The following is a 16,767-nucleotide window of genomic DNA, read 5'->3' on the forward strand; positions in this document are numbered from 1 at the left end:
GGAAAGTCTGAAAGTAAAGTTAATTAGTTGTGGCGTGTTGCTACATTGTGGTAGCATTTAATATTACACAATGACTGTAGGCCCACTAACAAACACTGGTTTTCAAACCAACCTGCTGGTCTCACAAAATAACAGAATAGTTCATAATCGATGTGAATATTTGGTACCAAATACTACCTTATTGTGTTAAGAAAATATGTTTATTTTGATATCACTGTCTATGGTCACATGACTTGCTATTGCATGACTGACACATATTGACAATTATTTAGTACATGTTAAATCTTGCAAATAAAAAAAAGGTCTGGTAATAATATAAAAAAGACATGTCTTGGAACAGATTTGTTCATATAATATGCACATGATATTCGATATTAATTCCACATTTCAGTTTCAAATAAAGATACGTTTATCTAATAATCGCCTAACATAGTGTGTCGACCATAAAATTACAAGCCCCTTACTTTAACTACTGTAACAACGATCTGGAGTTGAACAAAGGAAAAAAGTGTCACCTGTAAAGACAACTTTCTGCTAATCCCTTTTACATTTCCTTTATATTGTAGTGTTTGTTTTGGAGGTTTGGGGGGTTGTTGGTCTCACATTATTACAATTAGAATGAATTCCCATTGATGTCTGTGTCAGCAATATCTATTGTAGATTTTATAACCATGTGCATCCAGTCTACTGATTCTAATTCTATGCCTCACACCGCTCCTCCTCCATCTCCACAGACTGACTGCTGGTGCGTCTTGAGGTTGCATATCCAGGCGAAGCGCTTCCCACAGTTGCTACAGGCAAAGGGTTTCTCCCCCGTATGGACCCTCTGGTGCTTCTTCAGGTTGCCAGCCTCTGAGAACATCTTCCCACAGGTGGCACACCTGAACGGCTTCTCCCCTGTGTGTACCCTCTGGTGAGCCTCCAGGTTGGACTGACCGGTGAAGGCCTTACCGCAGGCTCGGCACACGTAGCTCTTTCTCCTCCCGGCCGCATCACAGTGCTGCTGGGCCAGCTGGGCTGCCTGCTGCCCAGCCAGGGTCACCTCGATGTGGGCAAAGCCTTTGGTCGTGGCCCCTCTCCCTGGCGGTAGACCTACCAGGGAGTGAAGGGATTGGGAAGACATACCGGTACTAGTAGTGTTGGTGGTGGAGGTAGTTGGGTTTTCTGGGTGAGTCTGTTGTAGCTGCTGTGCTCTGAGGCGTCGTTGAAGCTGCCGCTGATGTGCTTGTTGAGACGCTCTCAAAATGGCTGCCCTGCTCCATGTGGGATGCCCCTGGATGCCCCCACCCACACCCAGAGTGGCTGCTTGAACTCCCTGATGCCCAGAGAAAGGCACACCCTCCCCTGTGGGCCTGACAGTCGCTGAGGGGAGCTGGGGCTGAGGCTCTGGGTCGACTATGAGGCAGTCTGGGTCAGTGTCTGTAGTGTTGTCTGTGTAGGAGCACGAGGGGCCACCGGAGGGCGATGTTGATGCCGATGTGTCTGGGGCCCAGCGCGTGAAGAAGGTCTCCAGCTCAAACAATGAGTACTCAGAGCCTAGCGTGTTGGCTGCTCTCTGCTTGCTGAGCTGCTGTGTGGTCTGGGTTGGAGTTGTGTTGTCTGGCGCTCCCTTGGGCATATTGGCTTTATTACCTTGGCTCACTGCGGGACTGGTGGTTCCAATACATTTTTGTGAGGCAGGGGCGGGAAGTGTGGGTCTGGAGGACTCCCCAGTACCTGGATAAGGATCATAGAAAAGGTGCATGTTTATTTTAAATACTAGTTCAGACGCTCATTCTGAGTTTAAAGACATGGTAAAGGATGATAAGCTAGAGAGGCCTTTTACATGTACATTTGAGGAATGGTTTCCCAAACTCAGTCCTGCCACCCGGATGCACGTTCTGGTTTTTGCCCTTGATTCAAATAACCAACTCATCATCAAGCTTTGACTATTTGAAACAGCTGTGTAGTGCTAGGGCAAAAACCAAAACGTGCACCCAAGGGAGGACCCCAGGACCCTGATTTAGCAGACACTCTTATCCAAGGCGACTTACAGTTAGTGCATTCAACTTAACAGGGGTCTGAATTGGCCTCGTTTCCCTCATTAAGAAGGGAGTAGCTCAGTGACACTGTCTGGTGGGCGCTGACACGGTTGTCATGCATTCCTGGTTTATTTTCATTCTCCACTTACACTCTGCTGTCAGGTCAGGTCCTCCTGTTGCTGTGATACTTCCCAGGTTCTGTCCCAGTCTTAGTGTTGATGGAGTTGATTCAGGAGCTGCAGGCTAGGAAGAAGAGAGGAGAAAGAGCCTATGAGATTAACTAAACACTAGATAGATAGCGATCAGCCCAACGCATCACCGAGGGCACACTGCCCTCCAGGACATCTACAGCACACTGTGTCACAGGAAGGCCAAGAAGATCATCAAGGACATCAGCCACCCGAGCCACGGCCTGTTCACCCCACTACCATCTAGAAGGCGGAGACAGTACAGGTGCATCAAAGCTGCGACCGAGAGACTAAAAAACTGCTTCTACAGTGCCTTGCAAAAGTATTCCTCCCCCTTGACGTTTTTCCTATTTTTTTGCATTACAACCTGTAATTTGCATTACAACCTATAACCTTCAGAAGTCACATAATTAGTTAAAGAAAGTCTACCTGCGTGCAATCTAAGTGTCACATTATCTTTTACATGATCTCAGTATATATACACCTGTTCTGAAAGACCCCAGAGTCTGCAACACCACTAAGCAAGGGGCACCACCAAGCAAGTGGCACCATGAAGACCAAGGAGCTCTCCAAACAGGTCAGGGACAAAGTTGTAGAGAAGTACAGATCAGGGTTGGGTTATAAAAAAATATCCGAAACTTTGAACATCCCACGGAGCACCCTTAAATCCATTTTTTTATTTTATTTAAAGAATATGACACCACAACAAACCTGCCAAGAGAGGGCCGCCCACAAAAACTCACAAACCAGGCAAGGAGGGTATTAATCAGAGAGGCAACAAAGAGACCAAAGATAACCCTGAAGGAGCTGCAAAGCACCACAGCAGAGATTGGAGTATCTGTCTTTAAGCCATACACTCCACAGAGTTGGGCTTTACGGAAGAGTGGGCAGAAAAAAAGCCATTGCTTAAAGAAAAATAAGCAAACCCGTTTGGTGTTTGCCAAAAGGCATGTGGGAGACTCCCCAAACATATGGAAGAAGGTACTCTGGTCAGTTCAGACAAAAATTGAGTTTCTTGTCTGGCGCAAACCCAACACCTCTCATCACACCGGGAACACCATCCCCACAGTGAAGCATGGTGGTGGCAGCATCGTGCTGTGGGAATGTTTTTCATCGGTAGGGACTGGGAAACTGGTCAGAATTGAAGGAATGATGGATGGCATTAAATACAGGGAAATTCTTGAGGGGAAACCTGTTTCAGTCTTCCAGAGATTTGAGACTGGGACAGAGGTTCACCTTCCAGCAGGACAATGACCCTAAGCATACTGCTAAAGCAACACTCAAGTGGTTTAAGGGGAAACAATTAAATGTCTTGGAATGGCCTAGTCAAAGCCCAGACCTCAATCCAATTGAGAATCTGTGGTATGACTTAAAGATTGCTGTACACCAGCGGAACCCATCCAACTTGAAGGAGCTGGAGAAGTTTTGCCTTGAAGAATGGGCTAAAATCCCAGTGGCTAGATGTGCCAAGCTTATAGAGACATACCCCAAGAGACTTGCAGCTGTAATTGCTGCAAAAGGTGGCTCTACAAAGTATTGACTTTGTGGGGGTGAATAGTTATGCACGCTCAAGTTTTCAGTTTTTTGGTCTTATTTCTTGTTTGTTTCACAATAAAAAACATTTTGCATCTTCAAAGTGGTAGGCATGTCGTGTAAATCAAATGATACAAACCCCCCCAAAATGTATTTTAATTCCAGGTTGTAAGGCAACAAAATAGGAAAAATGCCAAGGGGGGAATACTTTCGCAAGCCACTGTATCTCCAGGCCATCAGACTGTTAAATAGTCACCACTAACCGGCCTTCACCCAGTACCCTGCCCTGAACCTTAGTCACTGTAACTAGCCGGCTACTACCCAGTACAATACCCTACACCTTAGAGACTGCTGCCCTATGTACATAGTCATTGAACACTGGTCACTTCAATAATGTTTACATACTGTTTTACCCACTTCATATGTATATACTGTGTTCTAGTCAAGGCTCATCCTATATAACTACTGCTGTACAGACCTTTTCTATTAATATACTGTCCATAATGTCTATACACACTATCATATACATATATATTCCGGACTGACATTGCTCGTTCTAATATTTCTATATTTCTTAAACCCTTTCTTTTTCTTTTGGGGAATTTTACGTGATTTGTTTTGTATTGTTAGGTATTAGTATACTGTTGGAGCTAGCAACATAAGCATTTCGCTAAACCCGCGATAACATCTGCTAAATATGTGGTCCCGTGTGGCTCAGTTGGTAGAGCATGGTGTTTGCATCGCCAGGGTTGTGGGTTCGATTCCCACGGGGGACCAGTACGGGGAAAAAATAAAATAAATAAATGTATGTATGAAATGTATGCAGTCACTACTGTAAGTCGCTCTGGATAAGAGCGTCTGCTAAATGACTAAAATGTAAATGTAAATGTGTACACGACCACTAAAATTGGATTTGATTTAGACGTGTTACTGTAATATTCTGTTGCACCCCCTTTTGCCTTCAGAACAACCTCAATTCGCAAGGCATGGACTCTACAATGTGTGGAAAGCATTCCACAAGGATGCTGGCCCATGTTCACTCCAATGCTTCCCACAGCTGTGTCAAGTTGGCTGGTAGTAGATCTCTACTCTGAATAGCTCTTTCCATCTCATCCCACAGATGCTCAATTGGATTGAGATCTGGTGACTGGGCAGGCCACTGCAGTAAGCTGAATTCACTGTCATGTTCGTGGAACCATTCCTGGACAATCTTAGCCCTGTGGCAGTTCGCAGATGGAGGAATTGCTGCCATGAACGGATGCGCCTGATTGGTAAAGATGTTCAGATTTCCATTCCTGTGGCATTCACCCTCTGAATTGAACACATACACAATCCATGTTTCAATTGTCTTAAGGCTTAAAAATAATTATTTAACCTGTCTCCTCCCCTTCAGCTACACTGATGGAAGTGGATTTGACAGGTGTCAACAATAAGAGATCATAGCCTTCACCTGGTCAGTCTGTCATGGAAAGAGCAGGTGTTCCTAATTTGTTGTATACTCAGTGTACTGTAAATCAAACATATATTTAGGAAAGTCTAATTCACCGTTTTGACTTCCGTGGCAATAAATAATAATTCATTAAAATTAGTACATTTGTTAAAGACATGCTGCGGTACTGGTGAGTATATAGTAAGTCTTTTTTTAAACCTTCCGCTTTGGGCTGGATGTGTCAATGTGTAGTTCATATATGCATAATCTATGAGCAGAATTACTGTTTTACCTCAATTATCCACAAAATCCCTAGTTTGAAAGCGGCTGTTTTCTGGAAGCTGTGTGGTGCCATTTTTCCTACATTTACCCCCACGTGGGCCAGCCCCCTAGAAATTCGAAATTCAACCAATAAGCTTCAGCCCCTCGCCATTTGAGTGACAGCTAGCGAGACGCACACAAAGTAAAGCGAGAGAGAGCAATGACGTGGTGCACACATCTGCACATTTGTGATGAAGAACGCAATTTTCCCGGGACCACTTTTGGCTCGTGGGTGCTACTTTCAGAACTACTGGCTAAAAAGTATTCAAAAGTACCGGAGAATGTCTTTAAGTGATAATTATTTGATTTCCATTTTAGGCATATATTGTGGATGTGATGAATGCTCTTTAAGATATTGATATTGTGTCACAGTTGAGGAAATTGAATGTCCTGTGATGGAGTAATGTAATGTTAATAACCACATTGATTCATTCATCGTTTTTGCAAAGAAACACTTTAATCTTCTTTTAACATTACAAGATAAGGACATCGATCAAAGTTTCACAGAATTGTGACACAATAGACTTATCCCTACAAGCGTAGAGCATTTTGGACCAAAAAAATAAAAAAATAGTACCATCACCTAACAAGATATTTACACGTTTACTGCTAACAAATATGATTACTTCAACCTATTTACTGTTTTTTTGGTGTATGTTGAACCTCTACCTTGGTGTTACAAGGGGAATCAAACATGTACTATTCTCACCACATATTATAATTTTCATACAGCTTTATGAGTAGAAAACAAATAAAGTTGAAGACGGAAGTTTACATACACCTTAGCCAAATACATTTAAAATCAGTTTTCACAATTCCTGACATTTAATCCTAGTAAAATGTCCCTGTCTTAGGTCAGTTAGGATCACCACTCTATTTAAGAATGTGAAATGTCAGAATAATAGTTGAGAGAATAATTTATTTCAGATTTGATTTCTTCATCACATTCCCAGTGGGTCAGAAGTTTACATACAATCAATTAGTATTTGGTAGCATTGCCTTTAAATTGTTTAACTTGGGTCTAACATTTTGGGTAGCCTTCCACAAGCTTCCCACAATAAGTTGGGTGAATTTTGGCCCATTCCTCCTGACAGAGCTGGTGTAACTGAGTCAGGTTTGTAGGCCTCCTTGCTCGCACACGCTTTTTCAGTTCTGTCCACAAATTTTCTATAGGATTGAGGTTCAGGGCTTTGTGATGGCCACTCCAATGCCTTGACTTTGTTGTCCTTAAGCCATTTTGCCACAACTTTGGAAGTATGCTTGGGGTCATTGTCCATTTGGAAGACCCATTTGCGACCAAGCTTTAACTTCCTGACTGATGTCTTGAGATGTTGCTTCAATACCTCCACATAATTTTCCTGCCTCATGATGCCATCTATTTTGTGAAGTGCACCAGTTCCTCCTGCAGCAAAGCACCCCCACAATATGCTGCCACCCCCGCGTTTCACGGTTGGGATGGTGTTCTTCGGCTTGCACGCTTCCCCCTTTTTCCTCCAAACATAACGATGGTCATTATGGTCAAACAGTTCTATTTTTGTTTCATCAGACCAGAGGACATTTCTCCAAAAAGTAAGATCTTTGTCCCCATGTGCAATTACAAACCGTAGTCTGGCTTTTTTATGGCTGTTCTGGAGCAGTGGCTTCTTCCTTGCTGAGCGGCCTTTCAGATTATGTCGATATAGGACTCGTTTTACTGTGGCTATAGATACTTTTGTGACCGTTTCCTCCAGCATCTTCACAAGGTCCTTTGCTGTTGTTCTGGGATTGATTTGCACTTTTCGCACGAAAGTACGTTCATCTCTAGGAGACAGATCGCGTTTCCTTCCTGAGCGGTATGACGGCTGCATGGTCCCATGGTGTTTATACTTGCGTACTATTGCTTGTACAGATGAACATGGTACCTTCAGGCGTTTGGAAATTGCTCCCAAGGATGAACCAGACTTGTGGAGGTCTACAATGTTTTTTTCTGAGGTCTTGGCTGATTTCTTGTAATTCTCCCATGATGTCAAGCAAAGAGGCACTGAGTTTGAAGGTAGGCCTTGAAATACATCCACAGGCACACCTCCAATTGACTCAAATGATGTCAATTAGCTTATCAGAAGCTTCTAAAGCCACAACATAATTTTCTGGAGTTTTCCAAGCTGTTTAAAGGCACAGTCAACTTAGTGTATGTACACTTCTGACCCACTGGAATTGTGATACAGTGAATTATAAGTGAAATAATCTGTCTGTAAACAATTGTTGTGAAAATTACTTGTGTCATGCACAAAGTAGATGTCCTAACCGACTTGCCAAAACTATAGTTTGTTAACAAGAAATTTGTGGAGTGGTTGAAAAATGAGTTTTAATGGCTCCAACCTAAGTGTACGTAAACTTTCGACTTCAACTGTAAATATGCTTATTACCATCACCAGCTATCGGACTCCCAGAAAAAATAATCGAATTACTAAAAGGACTGTCTTGATCAGATAAGAAAGAAAAGACAAAGACAAAATTACCCTGACTACACTAATCTCGGACACCCAGAATTAAAATATTGCGTAATTGCTTCAGACGCTCGAGCATCTGTCCACGAGAAATTTCACTAACAACCCTTCCCTAAGCCCCTTTACTAATACTAAGTGTCTATATTAACGGCCAAAAGTTATTCCTGATCATGTGACCTGACCAGAGGAAAAACTCTGGGTCCTATTTTTATCCTATAACTATGAGTTGTTTCTGGTCAGGTCATGTGATCAGGGACAACTCCTGGCCCTAGTTAAAATCTATAACCATCTGAGTTTTCAAGAAAAAATAACCTGGTCCTCCTCATATTGAAATAGATGGTTGATATAATATCCCGGTTCCATCTAGTACTAGTATTGATGAGGATGGTGTTGTAGTAAAGGTTATTTTTTCTCTCTCCCCTGTAGTACTACTGCTGAGGATGATGTCGTAGTACTACTGCTGAGGATGATGTCGTTTCTGGTGTTTCTTTAGGTTGCTAGGGTCGGCAAAGCGTTCCCCACAGAGCGGGCAGGCGTACGGCCTCTCCCCCGTGTGAACGTTCTTGTGGATCTTAAGGTTCCAGTACTGAGAGAAGTGCTTCCCGCACACCATGCACCCAAACGGCCTCTCGCCTGTGTGGGTTCTAAGGTGCGGTTCTAGATTCGCCGGGGAGGAGAACCCTTTACCGCAGAACTTGCAGAGGTATGCCTTCTTCCTTACCACTTTCTTCCTACCGCATTTGTAAGTCTCCTGACCTCCCTGTGCCTCGTCTGACCCCCCCAATCCGACATCATAACCAGCCATCTCTGACCCCTCTCTAGAACCCATAGAACCTGAGAAGCTTCCGGAGCTTTCTACAGTGAAACCCCTGTGCTGACCCATCTCAGAGCCAGCAGGCCCCATCCTCCCTCCCATGATCAGCATGCCTGGGCCTGCTGGGTAGGACAGGTTGAGGGAGGACGGCCCTGGGACGCTAGCGTCACCAGAACCACCACTGCCCCCATTCGTCCACAGCGGAAGGGGGTGGTTCTCGTACGACACACGGCCATAGCTGACCTCCGTGGTGTGGTGCCTGGTCGTCCCGGGGTGTTGGTGGGTGTGGTCTGGGGGTGAGTTGTGGTGGGTGGCCTCCAGGGGTAATGCTCCTCCTCTGTAGTCGTCTCTGCTGGACTCCTCTGGCCCTTGAGAAGAGAACACAGCGTCACAATCACACCACCGGCTGTTGTTGAAATCAATGGGAGGTCTCACGATGGCGCTAAACTTGGGGAATGTCAATGCCATGGTAACATGTTTTCAAAGCTTGATGCTCTGGAACAGGCAGGGGTGGAGGCAACAGCGTAGAGTCTTTACATGGGATCTAACTAGCCTTGTGTCATTGGTCTAACCGCTTGATTACCAAGCCCTGCTGTTAGCACCACTACCCACTATCACCACACACACACACACACACACACACAGCCCTCCACCCCTGTAATCTCCACTCACCCTCCTGGATGCTGAGTCCTCCACCCCGTGGGTCCAGATCCTCCACCTTGATCAGAAGGATGTCAGGGTCTCTGTCCTCCACCGCTGCAGCCTGGAAATACAGGGACGGACCAGGAATTAGATATCACAATTACTATTATGCAATGAATCATATTCCTTTCTAAATCACACACTATAACTGTGTGACTGGATTGTGTACATCTTACATGTATGCAACAAGTATTTTATGTAGCTATAGATGTTTGATATGCATGTTGTTGCATCATTTGATTAGTGAATGGATGTCTGTTACTCAGAACCTCTTAATATTGGACCTCTCCAATTAAATAGTGGTTATAGTGACTTTATGGGTTTGAGTGATTTGATATCATTTAACAAATATTAAGTGACATTAACAATTTATTGGAAGATTAACAAACGTGTCTTGCTCAATAAGGATTAAACAAATATTAACTATTTATGAGTGTTCTTGCAGGTGGTGGGAGATATTTCTGTGTCACACTTTCAAGCAGCTCCAGTACAGCTTTTCTTATTGGTGAATCGTTTGAATGCCTTCAGCTTTCCTTTGTCCGCCATATAAACCACGATTGCCTATTCATTTCAATAATGACAGAAACCTCAGTGTAAGGAATGTATTTTATTCATAATAGTTCCATATGTAGAAAAAAAAAAAACAGAGACATTGTAATACATGTTGACTCTTTAGGGGAAAGATTGTTAAAGTAAAACTGCCACTCATTCATAAACTAGCATTAAATAACTTTTTTACAAAGTGAATTTGTCCAATGTCAAATATCCCCTTTAGCATTAGATATACAGTACAATTTTAAATATGTACACAGAGCTAAACAGTATCATCCACTCCAGATTTACTCTTTAAGGTTGACATTTACCATGAATACCTTATCGGTATCTTATTATGGGTCAGATATTCACCCTTCCTTAGTCCACTGATATGAAATGTCTTATGTACATAATCCAAACCACCCATCATACCCAGGAACATTTCCACGCGTACCCATCTATCCATATGAGTTCATGATGACTGACCCTAGAGCAATGTAACGTTTGTTAGTTTGTCAAATTATTCATAAGGTTGAATCCTCCTGGCTAGAAACACTTAGGCTGGTTTCTAAAACACAGCGGAAACTGGATTAGCTTAATGAGTAAGAAAAACTAAATGAGTAAGTTAGGGCCCCCTCCCCACCCTAGGTGAAGCTCATTTATATTCATATTTATTAGGATCTCCACTAGCTGCTGCCCAGGGGGCGCCAAACAGGATTAAAACAATTAAAATCACAAAATATAAAAACAATACAACACATCTACAATATTACAATGCATGTCTGAGTAGAGTGCGTGTGTTAGCATATGCGCTCGTCTCTTCACAGTCCGCGTTGTGCCATAAAGTGTGGTTTAATCTGTTTTATTTATTTTAATCAGATTTTACTGCTCGCTTGAGTTACTTGATGTGTTGATAAGTTCCATCTATGTAGTACTGAGCATTTCCCAGAGTGTGTTCTGGACTTGGGGACTGTGAAGAGACCCCTGGTGGCATGTCTTTTGGGGTATGTATGTGTGTCTGTGCTGTGTTAGCTGTCTAAACGGACAGTTTGGTGCTTTCAACATGTCAATACCGCTCACAAAGACAAGTAGTGATGCAGTCAATCTCTCTACTTTGAGCCAGGAGACATTGACATGCATGTTTTTGATATTAGCCCTCAGTGTACATTTAAGGGCCAGCCGTGCTGCTCTGTTCTGGGCCAACCGTAATTTGCCTATGTTCTTCTTTGTGGCACTTGACCATATGAGTGGGCAGTAGTGCAGGTGGGATGAAACTAGGGCTCATGTCCGGGGGATATACATCTGGATGGTTCCTCTCGTGGTGCGTCTTGAGGTTGCGTATCCAGGCGAATCCTTTCCCACAGAGCTCACAGTGGAAGGGTTTCTCCCCTGTATGGACCCTCTGGTGCTTCTTCAGGTTGCCAGCCTCGGAGAACATCTTCCCACAGGTGTTGCATCTGAACGGCCTCTCCCCTGTGTGGGTCCTCAGGTGGATCTCTACTTTCTTGGGCCGGTTGAATGCCTTGCCGCAGAAGTTGCAGATGAACAGTTTCTCCCGGGCACTGGTCCTGTGGGGGACCTTGCCGTCCCTCGTCAGGGGGAAGCCAGTGTTGCCGCCGCCAGTGTTTCTGCCCCCGCCGCCGTGTGCCCACCCGTTCGCGTCAGAAGTCGACGGCATCGCAATGTCACTGATGGAGCGAGACTGTGACGGGGCGGCCATGTTGCCATGGTTACCCTGGAACCTGCCTCCTCCGCCAAACATTGCAGACATTCCACTGTCGCGGCCCCACTTCTCCAGAGGTGCCTTCCCTTCCTCCTCCTCCGAGTCAATGTTCAGAACCTCCTCTCGGTTCCCCGGGAGATGTCGGTGGATGGTGACCGAAGCAGGAAGTGGACGGCGGTGCCCGGACTGAAACGACGCGGCGGCCTCAGCGACTGTGCTGTAAGAACAAGATGGCTGCCCGGCTGTCTCTGCCTGATTGCTCTCATTAAAGAACGAGACCAGTGGCCCCAGACCGTCCCCTCTGTCGTCATCAGCACTGTACATATCAAGCTCAGCAGGGTGGGGTTGGTGCAGCAGTCCTGCGTGTTGGGTTTCACTGTCAGACTTAAGGAGAGGTGCCGAGCCACTGACCTCCACACGGTGCCTGTTCCTGGGGCCCTGCTGCTGCTGCTCGGGGTGCTGAGGCTGGCTGACCTGCTCTGGGCCATGGGCTGAAGCGGGTGGATGGGATGTGGTGTCCCCAGGGCCGGTTCTACCGCTGCCTCCACGAGGTCCACACTCCACCAGTCCTGGAAGAGAGAGGAAGGGAATGAGAGCAGGTTAATGGTCAACTCAAGTTAAAGGTATGGCCAGGTTGAGTAGTGTGAGAATGGAGTCTTGATGTTGATCAAATGCATGGGTTGAGTAATTACAGTATCTGCAACACAGCAACCAAAGTTGAGATGGACTAACACACTCACCATCCTCTCCGATCAGTGGTACGTCGTCTGCCTCCGCGTCTCCAAGGGGATCCTCCATCCTCTCCTCTTTGACCAGCAGAGACTCAGGCTCCACAAGCTGCAGATCTGGTGACTGGAAGACAGAAAAGTCAGGAATTAACCGCATAAATATACACCACAACATGGTTGATAATGACCTACTGGTGACTGATGCTGCCAAGTGCTCAAAATGGTTCAAAATGGGCCATTGTGTACTGTAGGACTATGGTATAATGGAATATAACAGTTAGCTACCAAGTATTTTTGTTTTCTTGAACTGTGTAAGACATTGACAACCAGTATTATAGGATAGGTTTCTTGAACTTACCTTGTCTCGGATGGGGTTGGGATGCATCTGGGAACTGTTGTGATCATTATTGGCTCCAGGGCCTCCTGACCACATCCCCATGGGATCTAGTTGTATGTCGTAGACACCACCTACGATAAAACATTTTAAAAAACGTACTTGTAAAAAAAAATTCCAGGTTGACTCAAGGTCACATTGGCCTAGATGAGCTTTGTCAGATTTTATGACCAAAACAAAGGTGGGTCTCAATGACTGTATACAGTGAGTGTACAAAACATTAGGAATATGCTCTTTCCATGACTGACCAGGTGAATCCAGGTGAAAGCTATGATCCCTAATTGATGTCACCTGTTAAATCCATTCCAATCTGTGCAGATGAAGGTAAGGAGACAAGTTAAAGAAGGATTTTTGTAAGCCTTCAGACAATTCAGACATGGATTGTGTATATGTGGCATTCAGAGGATGAATGGGCAAGACAAAATATTGAAGTGCCTTTAACGGGGTATGGTAGTAGGTGCCAGGCGCAACGGTTTGAGTGTGTCAAGAACTGCAACGCTGCTGGGTTTTTCCACGCTCAACAGTTTCCCGTGTGTATCAAGAATGGTCCACTACCCAAAGGACATCCAGCCAACGGCATGCAAGTGGTCAAAAACGGATCATTGATGAAAGAGGACAAAGGAGGCTGACACAAATTGTGCAGAGAAACAGACGGGCTACAGTTAGTCAACTGACACTCCAGTACAACATCAGTGCCCAAAGACCCATAAAAGAATGCACAACTTGTTGGTCCGCGACACGAATGGGGTATGGCAACTGACGACCTTATAGAGTTCCACTTCTCTCAGCAAAATACAAGAAACTGTGGTTGCAGTGGGCTAAGGAACGAAAACACTGGACACTGGAGAAGTGGAAAAACATTGCCTGGTCTGATGAATCCCTGGTTCCTGCTGTTTTACACTGATGAGAGGACTAGCTTACGGAGAAAACCACGAGTACATGCATCCATCATACCGCGTGTCAACATTGCAGACTGGTGGTGGTGTGATGGTGTGTTTTCATGGCACACATTTAGGCACTTGATAAAAGTGGAGCAACGTTTGAATGCCACAGGATATCTGAACATCATTGCCAATCAGGTGCATCCCTTCATTGCAGCAGTGTATCCATCTGTGAATAGATTTTTTTCCAGCAGGATAATGCCACAAGGCTAAGATTGTCCAGGAATGGTTCCACGAACATGACAGTGAATTCAGCTTCCTGTTTTGTACACTCAGTGTAGGTGGACCCAATGACTCTATATGTAGCCCCAATGGGGGGAAAAAATGTCAATATCACACAAGTTGATGGATTTCCAGTAGGGCTGGGAAGTAAAATGTAAAAAAATGTTGATTAACTTCTATAATGCTATTTTTATGTTTTATTTGTTACATTAAATAATTCACTAACGACTCCAAAAAAATATGGCAATCAGCAGTTTTCTAACTGCCGATAAAAAAATAGATAAATGAAAACTGCTAGCTAACTAACTTTCTAGCACAAGTCAACAACTACGGGTGGACAAGGGTTTTGTCTAGAAGGGATACAGCTTGTCAACATTTTTAGGAGAACTTACCCAGCAGGTTAGGAGAATTAGGTTAAGGTTAGGAAAAGAAAAGAGTACGGCCAGGGGTCTCCAACCTTTTTCAGCATGAGCTACTTTCAAATAGGCACATTCTTCACTTCTCTACCCTGCAACCCCGGATCCTTCGTGTACAAATTGTGTTTTCTGTCAATATACCATGTAAAATAATGGTTATTATAAACTGGGCGGTTCAAACCCTGAATGCTGATTGGCTGAAGGCTGTGGTATATCAGACCGTATTCCACGGGTAAGACAAAACATTTATTATTACTCTTCTAATAACGTTGGTAACCAGTTTATAATAGCAATAAGACACGTCGGGGTTTTGTGGTATATGACCAATATGCCACGGCTAAGGGCTGTGTCCAGGCACTCTGCGTTGTGTCATGCAGAGCATAGCCCTTATCTGTGGTATATTGGCCATATACCGCAGACCCTCAGTTGTTTATTTACGCAATAAGGCCCAAGAAACTATCTTTTGTATTTTCCAGAATTCAGTTATTTTTTTCCCGGTTTGATTCTCTCTTTTTTAATACTCTCAATATTATTATTCATAGAGAAACAACGAAAATTGATGTTCTGAGTCCATGTCAATGCTTAAATCCCATCAGAAGACATTTTGAGGTCTGGAAAAAAATCAAACACGTTTTGATTTGAGTACACGAAATTACTTTTCTTTTTACAAAATAGAAGTATTCTAAGACAAGAAACGTTCGTGGGTAAATTATACAGTTATAAGTTAGTGCAGGAAATTAATTGATTAAAATGCTGGAAATTAATGCAGGAAATTAACAAATAACTATGCAAATGAAAACAATTGGTTGAGTACCAGAGTTTGAGGCTAAAAAAATAGGACTTTGATTCCTATGTAATGTTCTACAAAAAGGACTACTTTACTGTCAGTTGTCCTCCTATTACTTTGGGCTAAAGTTTGATTTACGAGTATAAAGCAATAAGAATGGAGAAAGTATATTTAGAACTTTTATTATTCAGAACCGTCAAATATCGTCATACCGTCAAAATATTATTTTTAATGTATTATGATATTTTGGCCATGTCACCCAGACCTATTCTCCAGTGGTGTTTATTTACTTTATCAGCAGGGTAATCAAATAAACTAGTATCAGATATGGTATGGCATTACAATCTTCTTACCAGTTGATGAAGACGACCCTCTGAATTTCTCATTGGTGTTGATATGAACTCTGCTGTTGGGACGGCTGTTCATTGCGCTTTCCCGTAGCCTTCGTTCGGCGTAACCACGGGCCATCTTCAACTCGAGAAGATTCAGCTTTCGCTTCAAACCTTTGTTCTCCCTTTGGCATTGTGACATTTGCAAACTTACAACCGCATAATCGTCGTCTACCAGTTTGCAGATTTCTGCCACGGCTGCATTGGCCAATACCTCCATAATGGAAGCTAGCTGTGTCTGGAACGCAAGGCGACTCGACATTTTTGGACGACTGGCTCGCGAGCACTAAAGGTCGATAAATACAGTCTCATGCGATGTATATTGGATATATTGAATCACGTTCACTTCAAATATCGACAACGACGAAGTGATTAAACATAAATATTGGCCTAAAAGCAGTAGTTTGCTAGCTCTGTAGCTGCAGTTTCTTCTTCTGTGCTACCAGCCGTTCGTCAGCAACACAAACAAATTATTTCCGGGTCACGGAATTTAGGAAACGTTCCAAATAAAAGTTCCTCGCGTAATAGTAGCGAAGTGTCATTAACCTGTATTTATTCATGACATATGAAACATGAGTCATATTTTTTATATATTTAAGTGACATTTGCATTAAATGTGGGTTTTAAAAGATGTTCCAAGGTCAAATAAACCCCCCATACAATACATTGTATATGAAAAACATATTGGTATATAGAGAGAACTATTCAAGGTGCCGATGTAAAAGTGGGGTTGCGATTACTCACTAGTGTCTGTAGAATATACACTGCTCAAAAAAATAAAGGGAACACATAAACAACACAATGTAACTCCAAGTCAATCACACTTCTGTGAAATCAAACTGTCCACTTAGGAAGCAACACTGATTGACAATAAATTTCACATGCTGTTGTGCAAATGAAATAGACAACAGGTGGAAATTATAGGCAATTAGCAAGACACCCCCAATAAAGGAGTGGTTCTGCAGGTGGGGACCACAGACCACTTCTCAGTTCCTATGCTTCCTGGCTGATGTTTTGGTCACTTTTGAATGCTGGCGGTGCTTTCACTCTAGTGGTAGCATGAGACAGAGTCTACAACCCACACAAGTGGCTCAGGTAGGGCAGCTCATCCAGGATGGCACATCAATGCGAGCTGTGGC

General features: G+C 43.7%; 1 protein-coding gene across 1 annotated transcript; it reads right to left on the bottom strand.

Annotated features, from left to right (window-relative positions):
• Nucleotides 1–168: 168 nt before the first annotated feature.
• Nucleotides 169–16,110, bottom strand: LOC106602402 (Krueppel-like factor luna). Its single transcript, XM_014195013.2, has 8 exons — nucleotides 15,593–16,110; nucleotides 12,838–12,947; nucleotides 12,492–12,603; nucleotides 12,163–12,320; nucleotides 9,465–9,555; nucleotides 9,036–9,160; nucleotides 2,171–2,264; nucleotides 169–1,716 (listed from the first exon to the last, which is right to left on the bottom strand). Exons 1-8 carry the CDS (start codon nucleotides 15,888–15,890, stop codon nucleotides 707–709), a joined length of 1,998 nt encoding a protein of 665 aa, XP_014050488.2. The 5' UTR covers nucleotides 15,891–16,110; the 3' UTR covers nucleotides 169–706.
• Between the last annotated feature and the right edge of the window lie 657 nt (nucleotides 16,111–16,767).

The sequence above is a fragment of the Salmo salar genome, chromosome ssa04 (genome assembly GCF_905237065.1).
Source record: "Salmo salar chromosome ssa04, Ssal_v3.1, whole genome shotgun sequence".
In the NCBI taxonomy this organism is placed as follows: domain Eukaryota; kingdom Metazoa; phylum Chordata; class Actinopteri; order Salmoniformes; family Salmonidae; genus Salmo; species Salmo salar.

Coding starts and splice junctions, on each gene's coding strand:
- LOC106602402 (XM_014195013.2), bottom strand. CDS start 15,890: ATGTCGAGTCGCCTTGCGTTCCAGACACAGCTAGCTTCCATTATGGAG. Junction 12,948..15,592: donor AGGGTCGTCTTCATCAACTG/GTAAGAAGATTG, acceptor GTTTTATCGTAG/GTGGTGTCTACGACATACAA. Junction 9,556..12,162: donor GGAACAGGCACCGTGTGGAG/GTCAGTGGCTCG, acceptor CTGTATTTCCAG/GCTGCAGCGGTGGAGGACAG.